This window comes from Salmo salar, chromosome 27 (genome assembly GCF_965601325.2).
Source record: "Salmo salar chromosome 27, fSalSal1, whole genome shotgun sequence".
NCBI classification, from domain to species: domain Eukaryota; kingdom Metazoa; phylum Chordata; class Actinopteri; order Salmoniformes; family Salmonidae; genus Salmo; species Salmo salar.
Genome location: NC_138317.1, coordinates 7,930,640 through 7,949,085, shown reverse-complemented (window position 1 = coordinate 7,949,085; position 18,446 = coordinate 7,930,640). Strand labels below are relative to the sequence as shown.

The 18,446-nt window shown below is 42.6% G+C and overlaps 1 protein-coding gene across 1 annotated transcript in view; it reads left to right on the top strand.

The window, feature by feature from the left end:
- Window positions 1-5,223, top strand: part of samd12 (sterile alpha motif domain containing 12) — a 124,220-nt gene extending 118,997 nt beyond the window's left edge. Inside the window, exon 5 of the mRNA XM_014177607.3 lies at window positions 941-5,223. Coding sequence (XP_014033082.1) covers window positions 941-963 — 23 coding nt within the window. The 3' untranslated portion in view covers window positions 964-5,223. The remainder of the gene's footprint in view (window positions 1-940) is intronic.
- The last annotated feature ends 13,223 nt before the right edge of the window (window positions 5,224-18,446 follow it).

The window sequence follows — 18,446 nt, the reverse complement described above, 5'->3', positions numbered from 1 at the left end:
ACACACACACACAGCTCTCTACCTCCCTTTGTATCTGTGTGTGTGGTCTGACACATGCTTGTATACAGACAGTTACTGAAGACTTGGACTGATGTGTTTGTCAATGGTGATTTTCATATGGATGGACGCATTACCGGAGCGCCAAGTCTAGGACCAAAAGGCTCCTTAACAGCTTCTACACCCCCCCCCCCCCCCCCCCCCCCCCAAGCCATAAGACAGCTGAACAGCTAAACTAATCAAATGTTTACCTGGACTATTTACATTAACGCCCCCAACTTTATGTTGAGTATGTTGTTTGATACACAGCCACAAAGCCTATATGGTAAATACAGTGTCGGCGCTTGCTTTCATTTCAATCTGAAAATTGTGTATTCACAGTGTGACACTCTTTCAGAGACGAGTTCAGACTCATCAAAGAGACTTGGCATGTGTCACCCGTGCCGTGTCACTGTCGTCGCCGAGCTTTAAATGTCAATTGTCTCCCCTGATCCGCCTGACTCATTCTTGTGTGTGTGTGCTTTTTCTCTCTCACACACACACATATAGACACAGACAGCTCTCCACCTCTTTGTGTTCCTTGGAGTGCAATGCTGCGCCACAGTATTGATTACCTGCTGCTTCTGCCCTTTTTATAATTATGTCTCCACTCTTTTTATTCTTCTCTCTCTCTCTTTTATCCTCTGTGTCGCTCATCTCCTTCTCTCTCCTCTTTTGTTAATTCCCTTTCCCCTGATCCATTTTTATGCCTCCCTGTGCCCCGTGCTTGTTATCACACTCCTTCTTCTGTTTGATCTCCACTTCCCTCCTCATGTACATCATTTAACTCTGTTCATTTTGATCCCCCTTCTTTTTGCTCCTTTTTTAAAATGTTTATTCCTAATCATCATTCTCTCTGTTTATCCATCTCTCTCTCTCTCTCTCTCTCTCTCTCTCTCTGCAGCCTCTCTGGAGTGTTCTCCGTAGCCCGGGCGTTCCAGGACACCAGCTGCCAAAAGGACCCAGTCTCCCTCGGACCTCCTACATCTGACCCCCTCCCACCACCAATCAGAGCTGTCCTGACGCCAACCTTAATTCTAACTCCAATCTTAACCCCATGCTTAGTCCCAAAACCTCAAACCTTCACACAAGTAAATTCATTGGCTTGTCCAGTGACTTATCACAGACATTCTATCACTTTCTTGCCGTTAACCAAGCATTTCCACTACATTTGTCCCTATGCCATTCCAACTCTCCTACCCCTTCTGAAGCGCCACTAGCCCAGGACATTCTGAGAGCAAGCATTAAGAGCTGGAGAACTTATCAACCCTCAACCGACGATCCAACTACAAAGACTGTGGAGAACAACGATAAAACACACATGTCAAATATGGCATTAACTTGAAAAAAAAACTTCTATGTTAATTCCTCCATGTCCGTCCTATGTGAATACAACCCCCAAGATACGCCACTGAGCCGGTGTGTAACATTCTATTGACTTCTAATGGTGACTTAAAAGACATATTGGGTACACCAGCCTTTCGCTCTTACCCTCTGTCTTCTTTCTCTCGGTATCTCTCGCGCTCTGTCCTCACTGACTATATCGGTGCAGCGAGAGGGTGACACATTTTGCACTTCTATATGTTCCCTTTCTCCTTCACTCTCTCTCCCTCTTTTTCTGACTGTTGTCTGCATTAATTCTGTGCATTGTCAGTGTCTGGGCTTGCCTGGTGAAAATATTGTCTCTGTTGTCCTATCTGTGTGTCCTCTGCCCTGCACCACTCTCTCCCTCCTTCACTTTGTGGGTCGCTCTCTCAGCGCAGTCAGCAAACCCATCCATGTGAGAGAACTTCACTGTGAATACATCCAGGTGTGGCATGGAGAGAGAACCAGGGAAAAATAAATGACTGATAACCTACATGGGACAATTGCTGGGTTGAGAGATGTGGTTGAGAGAGAACCAGGCAAGTGCTTCTCTACTGATGAAGAGAACATAAAGAAGAAAAAGATCACTGAAGACTCCCCCCTCTCCATTTTAAATATCAGCTATATTGAAAATAGTGTAGAAAGGAAAATGTACCATGTGCAAAAAAAACGAACCATCCAATGTCTATCAGAGACATGGCATTTATCTCCCTCATTGTTTTATGACAAACTAACTCTTTGCTGTAACTGTTAATGTGAAATGGCCATTCACTGTTAATATAAAGGCTTTTTACTGTACTTAGAAGCACATGGAGCTGTCATGCCAACTATCCCGTCATTGCTTGGGCCATCGTCCCCTATATGTGTGTGTTTTCAAACCCTGTAGCCAGTAATGAACTATTTCCTATTACCCATGTATCACTACCACTGTAGCATGACCTATTGTCACCATCACAACAACTTCCTCCCTGTGAATGGGAATAAATGGGGATCCCCCCCCCCAAAAAAAAAAAATGGCTGTCAAGAAATGAAAGTAGGGGAATTCCAGCCCTGGAGAGCCATTGGTTTAGCTGAATTTAATTGCAACATTGGGTCTTGTGTTACGAGTGTCCATTGTTTGGATTGGAGCTTGGCTTATGCTGTGTAGTTGGTGGTTGGCCCATTAGTAGCAAATTTAATAGTATTGATTAAACCTTCAGGACTGTGTAGACCTACAGGCCTGGAATAGCCCATCCCTGACATTGGAGAGGTAAGGAATGCTGATACTTACAGTCACATGGGATGAAGTCGTTCTTAGCTAAACACAAGTGGCTATTTCATGCTTCGGTGGAGATCTGGTGTCAGTGTCTCTCTTGGCCAGTGGGGGCTGCCTGCCCTGCCTGCTTCCAGTTGGGAGACTTGGCACCTTCTTTTCACATCATCTGGATGTCGATAGCCGAACTGGGAGAAGCAGTCTACAGTATTAACCCAAGGCAGTGTTTGGATAAAGAAAAAACCTCCTGGAACTGTAACATGGGCAGCTCCTTCCTGACAACTATAACTTGGCTGTAACGTAATTATTTAGTAAAGGAAGTATGATGACTTTGTATATTGTAGCTCACCATGTGACTTTCAGGGCATTTCGAACCTGGGTCTTGTTCATTAGGGCACACCGGAACCAAATGTTTTGCAACGGAAAACAAGACCGAGCGTTTCTTATTGGACAAGTCCAGGTAGTCCCTCCATGTTTGAACCCATTTTCTCCCGTTTGGTGCCTAATGCACATGACCATGCCAGCTCTGCCAAGGTGCCCGAGGACTTGCCTGAACTGGCTCTTTCCACAATCCCCTGATACATTTTTTACGCTTTTGGAATTTATTCATTAGCACTGTTGCTCAAGAGAAACCTTATACTGAGCCTCACTTTCTTATTGCACAAGACAAACCTTAGTACATCACCCACACATACATGCAAATGGAAGCAGACTTACAAGGAATTATGTGACTACACAGTCAGACATTACATTCACAGGTGTATATACATACATATGCCTATATTATGCACGCACAAACACGCATAGGACACATACACATTAGCACACTTAAACTAATACAACTGTTAAAGGGATAGTTTGGGATTATGTTTCCGAGTCCAGTATAAAGGAAGTTAGTATTGGCTCGTGAAACTACCTCTAACTAGTTTAGGGCAAAGACTACAACCTATCCCTTTACAGTTTTTCTCAATCGCGTACAAGCAGTTTTTGTGTCTGTGTTGGAACATCTATAGCAGAAAACCGCAATGATGAAACGCTCAAATACATTTACAGAACTTCTGGTCATTTTCATGCCTTAATACCTGACTTGCATATCTTAGACCACCATTTGCAAGACGTTTAATACAAATGTCATCAGTGAATACAAAATGTACTGTTATGTTTTCTGTTCACATAATATAACACAATTACGGCCCTGCTTACACTATAGCCGTCTGGCGTTGCCATCAGCTGTTGAGAAAAGGCTTCCTTTGAAATCGATGAAAGCTGCATCACGTCCAATGGCAGCGTCCAAGCATCGCCATGGTTAAATTGTTGGTGGCTGATGCGCGAGTTCATTCTATCTTGTGAATTGAAATCATGAGAAATAAAGTTGATTTTGGTTGCATATGGCTTTGACTATACACCACTGGTTATTTTACTAAGATGTATTAAGTTAAGAAGCTACGACTAGCTAGCTACATTGACTAGCTAGGTTCACAATGTAAACAAAAGCAACTTCCGTAATAAGAGAACAGAGAATCATTTAATACAACTACTAGGAACAAGTTAATCAGTACTTCTGAAAAACTGGACACATGATATTGTACTTAGGCATAATTGATGAATACGGAACTGTACATTTGGGGGAAATATAATAAAGCCGCTCTTCCCCTCTGCTCCTCTTCGCTCTCAAAACAACGCTCTATGTGACGCGACGCTGATGGCCCAGTGTCATACCATGTAGCCCTAAAATATATGGAAAGATCTAGATGACTGTTGGGACTGTCTAGTTGTTATGACATTATTTTGGACAATATTGCAGACATTCAGAGATGCACATAATGAAGTAATCATGTGACCTTCCACGGTAGAGCTTTGCTTTGGTGTGTGTGGATTGAGGCCTATTCATATCAGTTGTGTTCCTCCATTGTATTCACCTGAACCCAATGGAAAGTCTGCAAAACAATGAACAAACCAGCCTTTGTATTGGGTACATGGAATTGGATTGGGATGATACTGATGAATGAATCGTGTGCACACAATAGGCTTTTTTATCAGGAAAATTTGATGAGTATGAAATTGTTTGGTGAAATATGCATAAAAGGACAGTAATTGCCCATAATTCTGCACCTTTGGATAGTTGTACTTCTAATTTTGATCATCATGATTTTGTGACTGTAAAAGATAAGTATGGTAGCGTTAATCTTTCTGTAGGCAGTAGTGTTCTTTTGATGAATCTATTAGCAATGTTGATGGTAGGCTACAATATCATTTTGATGAAAGTGTTTACGTTTTGAGAAGGCATTTTACTGTTTTCCAAAAGTCCACAGAGTTCTGTGTCTTGTGAACTCTGTTTTGAAAATCGACAACATTGTTCCAAAAAATGCTTGAAATCGATTGAGAAAAACGAATGTATGATTTTTGGCCAGTTTGACACCATGTTTTTTTTAAACTTTCTGGTGTTTTTTGTATCAAACAGGCATGCAGACCAAGTCTTCAGCCCCCCCCCCAACCATCTATATATAGGTTGCCTAATCATGGATATCAATGAAATATTATAAATATCTTAATAAATCTATTAACCTGTATACTGTAGTGTACATTACTGAGCATACCCCACCGCATATTTTTTTTACATATACCACATTATCTTTACACACTGTATTGTATTATGTGTAGCCTAATACAGCAGACAGGGACTGAATACCTTTCTTCAGTGCTGAATAAAGAGTGAATACACAGATCCTGAAGATAGATGATGTATCAGTGGTACTGTGGTTATACAATACTATAGCATGTAGACAATCTCTCCTGGTTATCACGCTCCAGCCTCCGTACTCCCTCTGGGTCCTGGATGAATGGAAATGACTGAGAACAAATCTGCTCCACACACACACACACACACACACACACACACAAATGCCGGTGGTGAAAGCAGCGCCGTGGAGCAGCGCGCTGGTGTCAATACTAAAACGCACTTACCGTGGGCCATGCGGCAGAAAGGGGGAGGAGTGAGAGATGACAGTAAATCACTAGGGCCCACAAGACATGCAGGAGACACTCAGCGTGTTAGGCTGTTTAGATTAAATCTGCCCGGTTTTCTCTCTCTCACCATCTCTCTCTGTCTCTTTTCCTATCTCTCTCTTTCTCTCTCTCCAGCAATCCAATTATATCCATCACTTCTGCTGTCCCTCTACACATCTCTGAGTCTGTGTCCATCTTTCTATCTCGGCCCTATCTTTTTAATCTGTCTCCCTCTCCTCTCAAATCTTCCCTTTGACTCTATTGAACCCTTGTTCTCTCATTACTGTACCTCTTTTCCCCCCTCCAACCTCTTTTGTATCTCTGCTCTCTCTCTTCTCTCTGCATCCCCTCTTTCAGGCGTGTTGAACACACAGGCTGTCCTATGATTTAAACATGTTGGACACTACGCTGCTCAGCCCCTTTGGTGTGTCAAAATAAACATTAGAGCACAGGGGTGCTCTGGCCACAGCGGAGAGTGAAAGTTATATATATATATATATATATGAGGGAGAAAGTGTGTCGTGTGTTAGAGTGTGTATCTCTGTCCGTGTGTGTGTTGGATGAAGTCAGCAGTGTTCTTCCACCTTGTTTTCTCTCTCTGTGAGACACTATCTGATTCATCAGCGAGGGCAGCATCTGTTTCTGTTTTATTGTGAGAGAAAAACGTAATTACTAGCAGCACACTTCTTTATTAGCATATGATTTTCCCCTTTGACTAAGAAGCACAGTGGAAATGTTCTCTCTGATCTCTGTCATCTTTTATCGCGGTGAACTTTGCGGTACCCAATGTTTGTTTTAACCGTTTTTTTCATGATGTCGCAAGTAAGTGTTTTTTGCTTTCTCTTTCTTGTTGCACTCACTTGATTCTCCTCTATCACTGTTCTTTTTTTAATATTGAAATGTGGGGGCTTTCTCTCATGTTCCCGCTCTCTCTCTTCCCCCTCCCTTTCTCTCTCCATATCAATTCAATTCAAAAGGCTTTATGGGTATGGGAAACATATGTTTACATTGCCAAAGGAAGTGAAATAGATAATAAACAAAAGTGAAATAAACAATCAAATATGAACAGTAAACATTACACTTACAAAACTCTCTCTCTCTTCTCCCCCCATCTGCCTCCCTCTCTCCAGTATAAGACTTTTGGGTTATTTCATTTTTTACTTAACTCTATTTCTTGAACTACATTGTTGGTTAAGGGCTTGTAAGTAAGCGGTAAGGTCTACACCTGTTCTATTCTGCGCATGTGACAAATACATTTTGATTTGATTGAAATGAGTTGAACAATATCTCAAATCAAATGTTATTTGTCACATGCGCTGAATACAACAGGGGTAGAAATGCTTACTTACAAGCCCTTAACCAACAATGCCGTTTTAAGAAGAATAAGTGTTATAAAAGTATTTACTAAAATAAACTGAAGTAAAACATCAATACAACATTTAAATAAAAAAATAAGAAAATTGAAAATAACATAATTAAAGAGCAACAATAAAATAACAGTAGCTTGCCTATATACAGGGGGGACCGGTACACAGGTTAGTCGAGATAATTGAGGTAATATGTACATGTAGGTAGAGAAATATCTATCCTATCCATGGCTGCTAGTCTCAGTTTCAGTCCAATCATCACTCCAGTTGGTGTGTGTCAAATGACCCACTTCAGCAGCCAAGGGTTAAGCCTCTTTCCACCATCAGTTATTACAGCAGGATCTAGATCAAATTTGCACCCATCCACTCTCTCTCTCACACACACACACACACACACACACACACACACACACACACACACACACACACACACACACACACACACACACACACACACACACACACACACACACACACACACACACACACACACACCCTTCACCTGGTTGAGCTCACTCTAAACCACTTCTCGTGTTTATCTCCTCCGCTCAGGGCCTGTGTGAGCACTTCAGAGGAACCACAACATTGCTCCTAATGAATCAGTACTGACTGTGTCGAGCCTCTCTCTCTCTTCTCGCTCTCTCTTTATCACTGACAGGCTTCCCTGTGCCTGGGGAATTACAAGTAACTTTTCTGATAGGAAGCCCTAGACTGACTTGATGGATTCCACACTGATGGATTCCGACAGAGCGTGGCCCTTTTTCAACGTCCGCGGTAGCGGGAAAGGTTTTTCTGGTCAGCTTCCCGTTTCAGGGGGCGTTCTGAAAGCCGAACGATTGACAGGTGTAGCGGTAAAGCCCGGCGACTTTCCCATTGTCTCTCGCAGCTGCGTCCTGCCTGCCACCTTTCGACATCAAGGGGAGAGTGAGGGTTATTAGCCTACCGCCGCGTTTGAGTGTCAGGGAGAGTCAATTATGTCACTGACGAGGAGGGAGGAAAAAAAAGAGAGCAGCACGGTAAAAGCTTTCTTTCTTCCCAGAGGCTGAGCGTGTGTGTGTGTGTGTGTGTGTGTGTGTGTGTGTGTGTGTGTGTGTGTGTGTGTGGTGTGTGTGTGTGTGTGTGTGTGTGTGTGTGTGTGTTTGTGTGTGTGTGTGTTTGTGTGTGTGTGTGTGTGTGTGTGTGTGTGTGTGTGTGTGTGTGTGTGTGTGAATGTTGGTGCCCCACGCCACTGTATTAATGTGCTGGAGTATGCCAGAAACAATAATTCCCCCTACCAACAACACCTCTCTCCTCCCCCCACCTTCAATAGCTAGTGGAACAGGCCAAAGCCAGCACAGTGGGGAACTGGAACCTGAGGGCATCCAGCCTGCAGGTGCCACTGAGGATGAAGAGGTGCCATGAGCATGCTCAGTCCTAATGATATCCGCCGGCACTTTCTCTCCCCCCAGTCCGTCGGTGAAAAGTCCTGGACCCTGGAGTCTCTGTCACTACCTCCTAATGAGGCACAGAGCTTGGCACAAAATGGGCTCTCAATTTCCCTCACACTTCCCACTACTGGGTCGAGTTCAGGGAACTAGGGGACTGGCAATACTTACTCCATGATGATGTGTAAAGGCGGAGTTGTGAGATGATGTAACATGTAGCCTTTGGTGGGAAATCCTCAATCTTCTCTCATTTCATTTCCCTTGGAAAGTACAGGACCCTGAGGGGGCAAAACATTGAGCTTTGATGACCCCTTTCATCCACTATGTATGAGTCAATATACATTTTTAAACTGCATTTGAGTCCCATTTCCCTCCTGGATGAGTGTTATTTTATGTCAGTGTTTTTCCACGTTAATCGTTTACCTTCGCAGTCCTCTTACAGTGATAAAATTCCCCCAATTTTTCATTGGTCCAGGAAAATCATGTTCATTATTTGTTCTTCCAAGGCCAATAGAGGACACCAACAAAACTTCCCCTTGGGCACTAAGCAACTGGGGAATATGGAACCATAATCGTCTTGTTGTGCAATATGTTGGGTTCTGGTAATTTTGTACAATTGGGCAAGCTTGCTTTTCCTTGTTTGTTTTTTTTTTTTTGTTTTTTACTCCAAATACACATACGAACAACAACTTACAGAAACACACAAACAATGACTATATCTCATTTGCCCAGACCCACATAATCACATCCCCATCCCTAGTGCCTGGATTATTGGTTGCCACTTGGCCTTAAACAAATTGGTACAATTTATCTCGGTCGCCCATGCTATTTCAATATATAAATAATAAATCATTTGATTTTTCCATTGTGTTAATGATGGCGGATTCATTGATTTCCACGTTTTTGTGATCGAAACAAATTAAGCTTTATTTATACAGCACATTTCAGACATGGAATGAATCGCAATGTGTTTTACAGGAAAAAAATTATAAAAACAATGAAAATAAAAACTGAAATATTTACTACACAACAGACATAAGATAAAAACTAAAGAATGACACAAGCTGAATGACTAACAAGCAACCTGAGGAAAATCAAAAGTAAAAAGATCTATTTTAAATATGTCCACAGTTTTGGCCCCCCTCAGGTTCTCAGGCAGGCTATTCCAGAGGCTGGGAGCATAATAACTAAAGACTGCCTCTCCGTGCCTCTTGGTCCTAGGCTTTGGGATAGGTAAAAGCCCAGTGCCAGAGGACCTGAGGGACCTACTGGGTAAATAACTTAAAAGCATGTTTGACATGTATTGGGGTGCACAATCGTGAATTGATTTAAAAACCAATAAAAGAATCTTAAAATGAATTCTAAAACTCACAGGCAGCCAGTGCTTTAAATCCGGTGTAATGCGTGCTCGCCGTCTGGTCTTGGTCAATACCCATGCTGCAGCATTCTGTATGTTTTGCAGTTGACCAATGGCTTTCTTGGGTAGACCAAACTGGAGAGCAGGAGAGCATTACAGGATGAGCATTACATATATGAGTCTCTCTGTATCAGCCTGAAAGAAAAACGGCCGCCCTTGGCACTGTTCCTCAGGTGGTAAAAAAACTATTTTGGTCACATTCATCATGTGTGATTCGAAATTGAGTTCAGAATCTAAAATAAAACACCAGGTAAAAAACCTGGGTGTTATCTTCTTTGCCTGTTAATTCAAATGTGCAGCTAGATTCTCTCTCTGTACTTTGGCTCCAACAATAAGTAACTCGATCTTGTCTTGATTTAGAGGAGGAAGTTGTGAGCCATCCAAGTATTGAAATCACTAATACAGTTTAATCATTTATCCATGGAGCTAAAATCCTCTGGTGACACAGGAATTTAAAGTTGTGTATCGTTTGCGTAGCAGTGAAAATCAATACTGCGCTTTCTGATAACTCTGCCAAGGGGTAACATATATACAATGCATTCGGAAAGTATTCAGACCCCTAATGTTACATTACAACCTTATTCTAAAATGGATTAAATGAAAAATGTTCCTCATCAATCTATACACAATACCCCATAATGACAAAGCGAAAACAGATTTTTAGAAATGTATTACAAGTAAAAAACAGATACCTTATTTACATAAGTATTCAGACCCTTTGCTATAAGACTCGAAATTGAGCTCAAGTGCATCCTGTTTCTATTGATCATGCTTGAGATGTTTCGACAACTTCATTGGAGTCCCCTATGCTAAATTCAATTGATTGGACATGATTTGGAAAGGCACACACCTGTCTATATAAGGTCCCACAGTTGACAGTGCATGTCAGAGCAAAAACCAAGCAATGAGGTCAAAGGGATTGTCCGTAGAGCTCCGAGACAGGATTGTGTCGTGGCACAGATCTGGGGAAGGGTACCAAAACATTTCTGCAGCATTGAAGGTCCCCAAGATCACAGTGGCCTCCATCATTCTTAAATGGAAGAAGTTTGGAACCACCAAGACTCTTCCTAGAGCTGGCCGCCTGGCCAAACTGAGCAATCGGGGAGAAGGCCCTTGGTCAGGGAGGTGACCAAGAACCCGATGGTCACACTGACAGAGCCTCAGAGTTCCTCTGTGGGGATGGGAGAACCTTCCAGAAGGACAACCATATCTGAGACTGCACTTGTGAAGGTGGTAATGACGTTTTAATGGCGTCAGACCGAGGCTCTGCATCTGTCCTTGTGCTAATAGACCTTAGTGCTGCTTTTGATACCATCAATCACCACATTCTTTTGGAGAGATTGGAAACCCAAATTGGTCTACACGGACAAGTTCTGGCCTGGTTTAGATCTTATCTGTCGGAAAGATAACATTTTGTATCTGTGGATGGTTTGTCCTCTGACAAATCAACTGTAAATGTCAGTGTTGCTCAAGGCTCCGTTTTAGGACCACTATTGTTTTCACTATATATTTTACCTCTTGGTGATGTCAGTTGGAAGCATAATGTTAACTTTCACTGCTATGCGGACGACACCCAGCTGTACATTTCGATGAAACATGGTGAAGCCCCAAAATTGCCCTCCCTGGAAGCCTGTGTTTCAGACATAAGGAAGTGGATGGCGGAAATGTTTCAACTTTTAAACTCTGACAAAACAGAGATGCTAGTTTTAGGTTCCAAGAAACAAAGAGATCTTCTGTTGAATCTGACAATTAATCTTGATGGTTGTACATTCATCTCAAATAAAACTAAGGACCTCTGCATTACGCTGGACCCTGATCTCTCTTTTGACGACCATATCAAGACTGTTTCAAGGACAGCTTTTTTCCATCTACGTAACATTTAAAAAATCAGAAACTTTCTGTCCAAAAATGATGCAGAAAAATTAATCCATGCTTTTGTCACTTCTAGGTTAGACTACTGCAATGCTCTACTTTCCGGCTACCCGGATAAAGCACAAAATAAACTTCAGTTAGTGCTAAATACAGCTGCTAGAATCCTGACTAGAACCCAAAAATGTGATCATATTACTCCAGTATCTCTACACTGGCTTCCTGTTAAGGCAAAGGCTGATTTCAAGGTTTTACTGCTAACCTACAAAGCATTACATGGGCTTGCTCCTACCTATCTTTGCGATGTGGTTATGCCATACATACCTACACGTACACTACGGTCACAAGATGCAGGCCTCCTTACTGTCCCTAGAATTTCTAAGCAAACAGCTGGAGGTAGGGATTTCTCCTATAGAGCTCAATTTTCATGGAATGGCCTGCCTATCCATGTGAGAGACGCAGACTCGGTCTCAACCTTCAAGTCTTTATTGAAAACTCATCTCTTCAGTAGGTCCTATGATTGAGTGTAGTCTGGCCCAGGAGTGTGAAGGTGAACGGAAAGGCACTGGAGAAACGAACCGCCCTTGCTGTCTCTGCCTGGCCGGTTCCCCTCTCTCCACTGGGATTCTATGCCTCTAACCATATTACAGGGGCTGAGTCACTGGCTTACTGGTGCTTTTCCATGCCGTCCTTGGGAGGGTGCGTCACTTGAGTCACTTATGTAATCTTCCTGTCCGGGTTGGTGCCCCCCCTTCGGTTGTGCCGTGGGGGAGATCTTCGTGGGCTATACTCGGCCTTGTCTCAGGATGGTAAATTGGTGGTTGAAGACATCCCTCTAGTGGTGTGGGGGCTGTGCTTTGGCAAAGTGGGTGGGGTTATATCCTGCCTGGTTGGCCCTGTCCGGGGGTATCGTCGGACGGGGCCACCGTGTCTCCCGACCCCTCCTGTCTCAGCCTCCAGTATTTATGCTGCAATAGTTTGTGTCGGGGGGCTAGGGTCAGTCGGTTATATCTGGACTATTTATCTTGTCTTATCCGGTATCCTGTGTGAATTTAAGTATGCTTTCTCTAATTCTCTTTTTTTCTTTCTTTCTTTCTCTCTCTCGGAGGACCTGAGCCCTAGGATCATGCCTCAGGACTACCTGGCCTGATGACTCCCAGTCCACCTCGTCGTGCTGCGGCTCCAGTTTCAACTGTTCTGCCCGCGGCTATGGAACCCTGACCTGTTCACCGGATGTGCTACCTGTCCCAGACCTGCTGTTTTCAACTCTCTAGAGACAGCAGGAGCGGTAGAGATACTCTGAATGATCGGCTATGAAAAGCCAACTGACATTTACTCCTGAGGTGCTGACCTGTTGCACCCTCTACAACCACTGTGATTATTATTATTTGACCCTGCTGGTCATCTATGAACATTTGAACATCTTGGCCATGTTCTGTTATAATCTCCACTCGGCACAGCCAGAAGATGACTGACCACCCCTCAAAGCCTGGTTCCTCTCTAGGTTTCTTCCTAGGTTCTGGCCTTTCTAGCCACCGTGCTTCTACACCTGCGTTGCTTGTTGTTTGGGGTTTTAGGCTGGGTTTCTATACAGCACTTTGTGACATCAACTGACAGCACTCAAGGCAGTTAACCCATTGTTCCCCGAGCGCCGAAGATGTGGATGTCAATTAAGGCAGCCCCCCGCACCACTCTGATTCAGAGGGGTTGGGTTAAATAACTAGGTATCCCCCTTTCCCTTTACCTTTCCACCAATCAGGCCTTTATGGTAGAGTGGCCAGACGGAAGCCACTCCTCAGTAAAAGGCACATGACAGCACGCATTGAGTTTGCCAAAAAGCACTTAAACGACTCTCAGACCATGAGAAACAAGATCCTCTGGTCTGATAAAACCAAGATTGAACTCTTTGGCCTGAATGCCAAGAGTCACTTCTGGAGGAAACCTGGCACTATCCCTACAGTGAAGCATGTTGGTGGCAACATCATGCTGTAGGGATGTTTTTCAGGGGCAGTCCCTGGGAGACTAGTCAGGATCGAGGCAAAGATGAACAGAGCAAAGTACAGAGAGATCCTTGATGAAAACCTGTTCCAGATTGCTCAGGACCTCAGACTGGGGCGAAGGTTCACTTTCCAACAGGACAACAACCCTAAGCACACAGCCAAAACAATGCAGCAGTGGCTTCGGGACAATTCTCTAAATGTCCTTGATTGGCCCAGCCAGAGCCCCATCCAACCTGACTGAGCTTGAGAGGATCTGCACAGAAGAATGGGAGAAACTCCTCAAATACCAGTGTGCCAAGCTTGTAGCGTCATACCGAAGAAGACTCGAGGCTGTAATCGCTGCCGAAGGTGATTAAACAAAGTACTGAGTAAAGGGTCTGCATACTTATGTAAATGTGACCGACCACCTTGATTTGGATGTAGCAAAATTTGAAATAGTGTTTTTTACATTGGATAAAAGCAGACACACAGAGCTACAAATGGTATATAATACACTGCATTTGAAGAACAATGGGAAAGTAATTATGCTTTGAAAGTTGATAAACTTGTAACTTCACTTTTGATAAAATGGCCTTTGAATGTTTTGGTATCTACTGGAGAGATCTTCTTTGTCTACACCCATTCAGCACCCTCTTAAGCTTTAGCCCCACCCATCTCTTCAAGGGTTGATCTGAGCATTCTGTCCTAACAACAACAGTCAAGCACTCAAGCTAACATGAGAGAGCCGTTCACTGACCATTTTACTCACTATGGCAGAGCTGTTTAGGCTGTTTTTATGTTATCCAGAGCGTTGGTGACTGTAACTGTGCTGCTGGCAACAATTTACGCTTAGTTGCCAATGTTTACTGACACCGGCCATATTCAACGGGTGTTGAGCGTTTGTAAATTTGTCAGTTATTCTGCGCTCTGGCACACTGCAGGTAGCTAACCAACCAGGTTCAATGTTTTCTAGCTGACATTAGGCTATAACTAGCAAAGCAAATGGCTCTGAGATATGAATAATAAGATCATATACGTAACGTTAGCTAGCAAGCCAGCCAGCTAACATTAGCTAGCTAACAGTACACTTCAAATTAAAACCACTTTCTGTGAAAAGTAAAAATAAAATGTGTAATATCTGAAAATGTAGCTAGTTACCCAAATACATCATGGATGGACGCCTCTCCCTGTTATATGGATGCCATGGTTTACCTTAGTTTGAAGATGTAATTCTAAGTAAAGAAAACCATGGCATGTTTTCTCCTTCTCCTTAGCTATCATACTTTAATTGCAATGATTTCAAAACTCTGTCCTCGAGAAAGTGGAGAGCAACAATTATCCAGTTCTACTACGCAATACTTTTTTTTTTAAAGCAGTGTTAGACAGGATTACCTGCACATACTGACCAGCTCAAATAATGAGCGTGCTATATGGCAGACCAATCTGAACTCATCTCTCGGCATGTCTTTTTCTGACTTTTCTGAATCTGAACCATCTAGGCTCGTAATTTAACATTTGTATTTGTATTTACAGATGACATACAAGTCTGTTATTAAGGCACATACAAGTTTGCATGTTCCAGAAGGCAATTCTGCCAGAAAACGCATTTAGATTATTTTTTTAAGTTTATGTTCAAATGTCTCTCCTATGAAGTAGTGACCCGTGACATATGCCTAGTTTCCTGAAACGAGTCACAAATCTGATATTTCAGTTTATGTTTAATAATAACAAAACATTTTAAGCCATTTTATAATAAGGTTGTAACATAATAAAATGTGGAAAAAGTCAAGGGGTCTGAATACTTTCCGAATGCACTGTAAAACTGAACAGTACCGGACCCAAAATCGAACCTTGTGGAACGCCACAGGTGATACGTATTTTATCTGAGTTATGTTCACCAAGGGTGACAAACTTTTGACCAGTTAAATAGATCCTTACCCAATTTAGAACTGGACCGGAGAGGCCAACCACTTCTCCAGTCTGTCCAGAAGGACATCATGGTCAACAGTGTCAAATGAGGCACTTAAATCTAAGAGTACAGAGAGCTGTTTGGCATCTGTTTTGGCTCTAAGATCATTTAACACTTTAACTAAGGCTGTGTCTGTGCTGTGCTGGGCACGAAACCAGATTCGAAACCAAACCTATGCTATGGACAACAAGGTAGTAAACAATACACAGTGGTGATCAAATAAAGCAACATCAACAATAGAGGGTATGTCAATAGAAAGCCCCTTGGTAATAACCAGGTCCAGAGTATGGCCGCAGTTATTGGTGGGCCCAGTAACATGTTGGATTAAGATGAATAAATTCAATGGCCTTGGAGTCAGTCTGTTTGTCAACATGAATATTAAAATCCCCCAACACAATGATTTTATCATAGTTCTCAAGGACAATAGACAATTGTTCAGATAAATCAGTAAAGAAAGTGGGACAGTGCTTTGGTGGCCTATACAGGGTTATGGCCAGCACTTTTCCCTTTTCTGATAGAGCATGAAAAGCTGTAGTCTGGGGGGAGGCGTCAATAATAGCTGCAGTACACTGACAGCCATGTTTCAGTGAGAAACATGCAATCAACCTTCTGCTCAGTAATGAGGTCATTCACGAGAAAGGTTTTACTTGTGATTGCTCTAACATTTAAAAGCGCCATATTAAATGAGTGTGGGCCACTGCCACTGGGGCATCTGCCTTGAGGTAACCAATGGAATAACAACCAAATTATTAATGTCACAACCGCATTTTCCGACAGTCTCCAATCTATCAGAATGGTAGGAGATGACAGTTTGTATAAACTCGCTAGAAGGCAGAGTTAAAGGAACATAAATTAGGTTACTCACAATAACGATAGTGTCATTTCTACAGGAGTTGATATGAGAAGAGAATCGTCCAGCCCACTGGGTATCTCACTACATCCCCATGTGCCATGTCTTGAAATATGCAGACAGACGGATTAAAGTTAAGTTTACATTGGAATACTTCTGACAGCCAACTTTCTAGCTCCGTCCATAACTTTTGGACTTTATAGCATTCCTAGAAAACACGGATTATTGAATCATTATTAGTTTTACACTATTCATATATTCCACAGCCTATGTGCTGTGGAATATATGAATTTTGTCTCTTGCATAATAAATTCTATACATTTGTTTATACTGGATTGGCGAGATGGTGCCAACAGAGACGGCTGCCTCGCTTCTAGTTCTTACAAGCATTTTGCTACACCCGCAATAACATCTATTAAATATGTGCATACAATTTGATTTGATTAAGATTACATTTTCGTTAACTGTAATTTTTTTTACTTATGCTCCAACTTTCCCTGCATCTTGTGCCAACATCAGTTCTTTTTCAATCTTGGTTCCAATAGTTAAACATTTTTCTATGAGATTGTTAGTTGGATATGCTCTCTGAAAGGATTTGTATATCTTCCCTATCATATAAGCATCCTTTTCTGACTCAAATCCAGGCTGTATCACATCTGGCCATGATTGGGAGTCCCATAGGGCGGCGCACAATTGGCCCAGCGCCGTCCGGGTTTGGCCGGGGTAGGCTGTCATTGTAAATAAGAATTTGTTCTTAATTGACTTGCCTAGTTAAATAAAGGTTAAATAAAATAAAATAAATCAATAAAAATAAGGTTCCCTCAAGGTTGCTCTGATGTCCGAAAGATTTCAAATCGAAATTTCATGATATTTAACTTTTAAGTTGCATATATTTGAAACTATTGGTCAGTCCAAAATGTATTTTTAATTCTGTCATGGAAATAAATGTATTTTCTGTTACCAAGTCATTTACGGTTTCTATGCCTTTAATTTTCCAAACTTGCTTTTCCATTAACTGCTGTGCATCCTTTCCACTGGACCATTGATCATTGTGCAGTCAGGTTTTTCCCCTGTACCAACAGTCATATTAGTGGTCTGATGTGATGATGTCATTTACAGGAAGTGGGGTGAATCATCGCTTCTTCTTATACTGTAGTTTACTTGAAAGGGTGTGGAGTGTAGGTGTGTCCTACCACAAGGATCAGGTGAGTTACTAACACCTTTTGTTCCTGTCTTTCTCCTTCTCTCTCTGTGTGTGTGTGTGTGTGTGTGTGTGTGTGTGTGTGTGTGTGTGTGTGTGTGTGTGTGTGTGTGTGTGTGTGTGTGTGTGTGTGTGTGTGTGTGTGTGTGTGTGTGTGTGTGTGTAAATGGCACGTACCCCTTTCTCACAGCCTCTGAACAATGGAGAGGGCACAGTTCACTGTCTACTCTCTCTACTGAGAGGATATGCTATATCCCAGACAAACAAGTAATCTCAAAAATGACTTGTTTGTCAATGTTTGTTATGTCAATGATCTGTTGTTGCACTCTTGGGATGGATAGTTTGTGACGATTGTGTATCTCAATCAAATCAGCCAATTGTCCTAGTTTTTAAATTGTCTCTGCATTTAAATTGTCACGAATTAAGGATTATTTCACCTCCCCCCAGCGCAATTAATCGTGACCCCTCCCCGGCTTAAGACATTACATTGAATAAGAGGATTGATTTATTGATCAAACTAGACCCGAGGGATAAGTATTATGTCGTAGCCGTGTGATGATGTTGACACTCCTGTTGCCAGTGACAGCTCCTCTGCTCCAATATGTGAGGGCTGGGGTGGGGGACTCAGCCTAGCAGGCCAGCTGGCAGCGAGGGCAGCCTCTGGCTCGGCTGGGCCCCGTGGGCATCCGGCTTGGCACAGCCACGCATTGC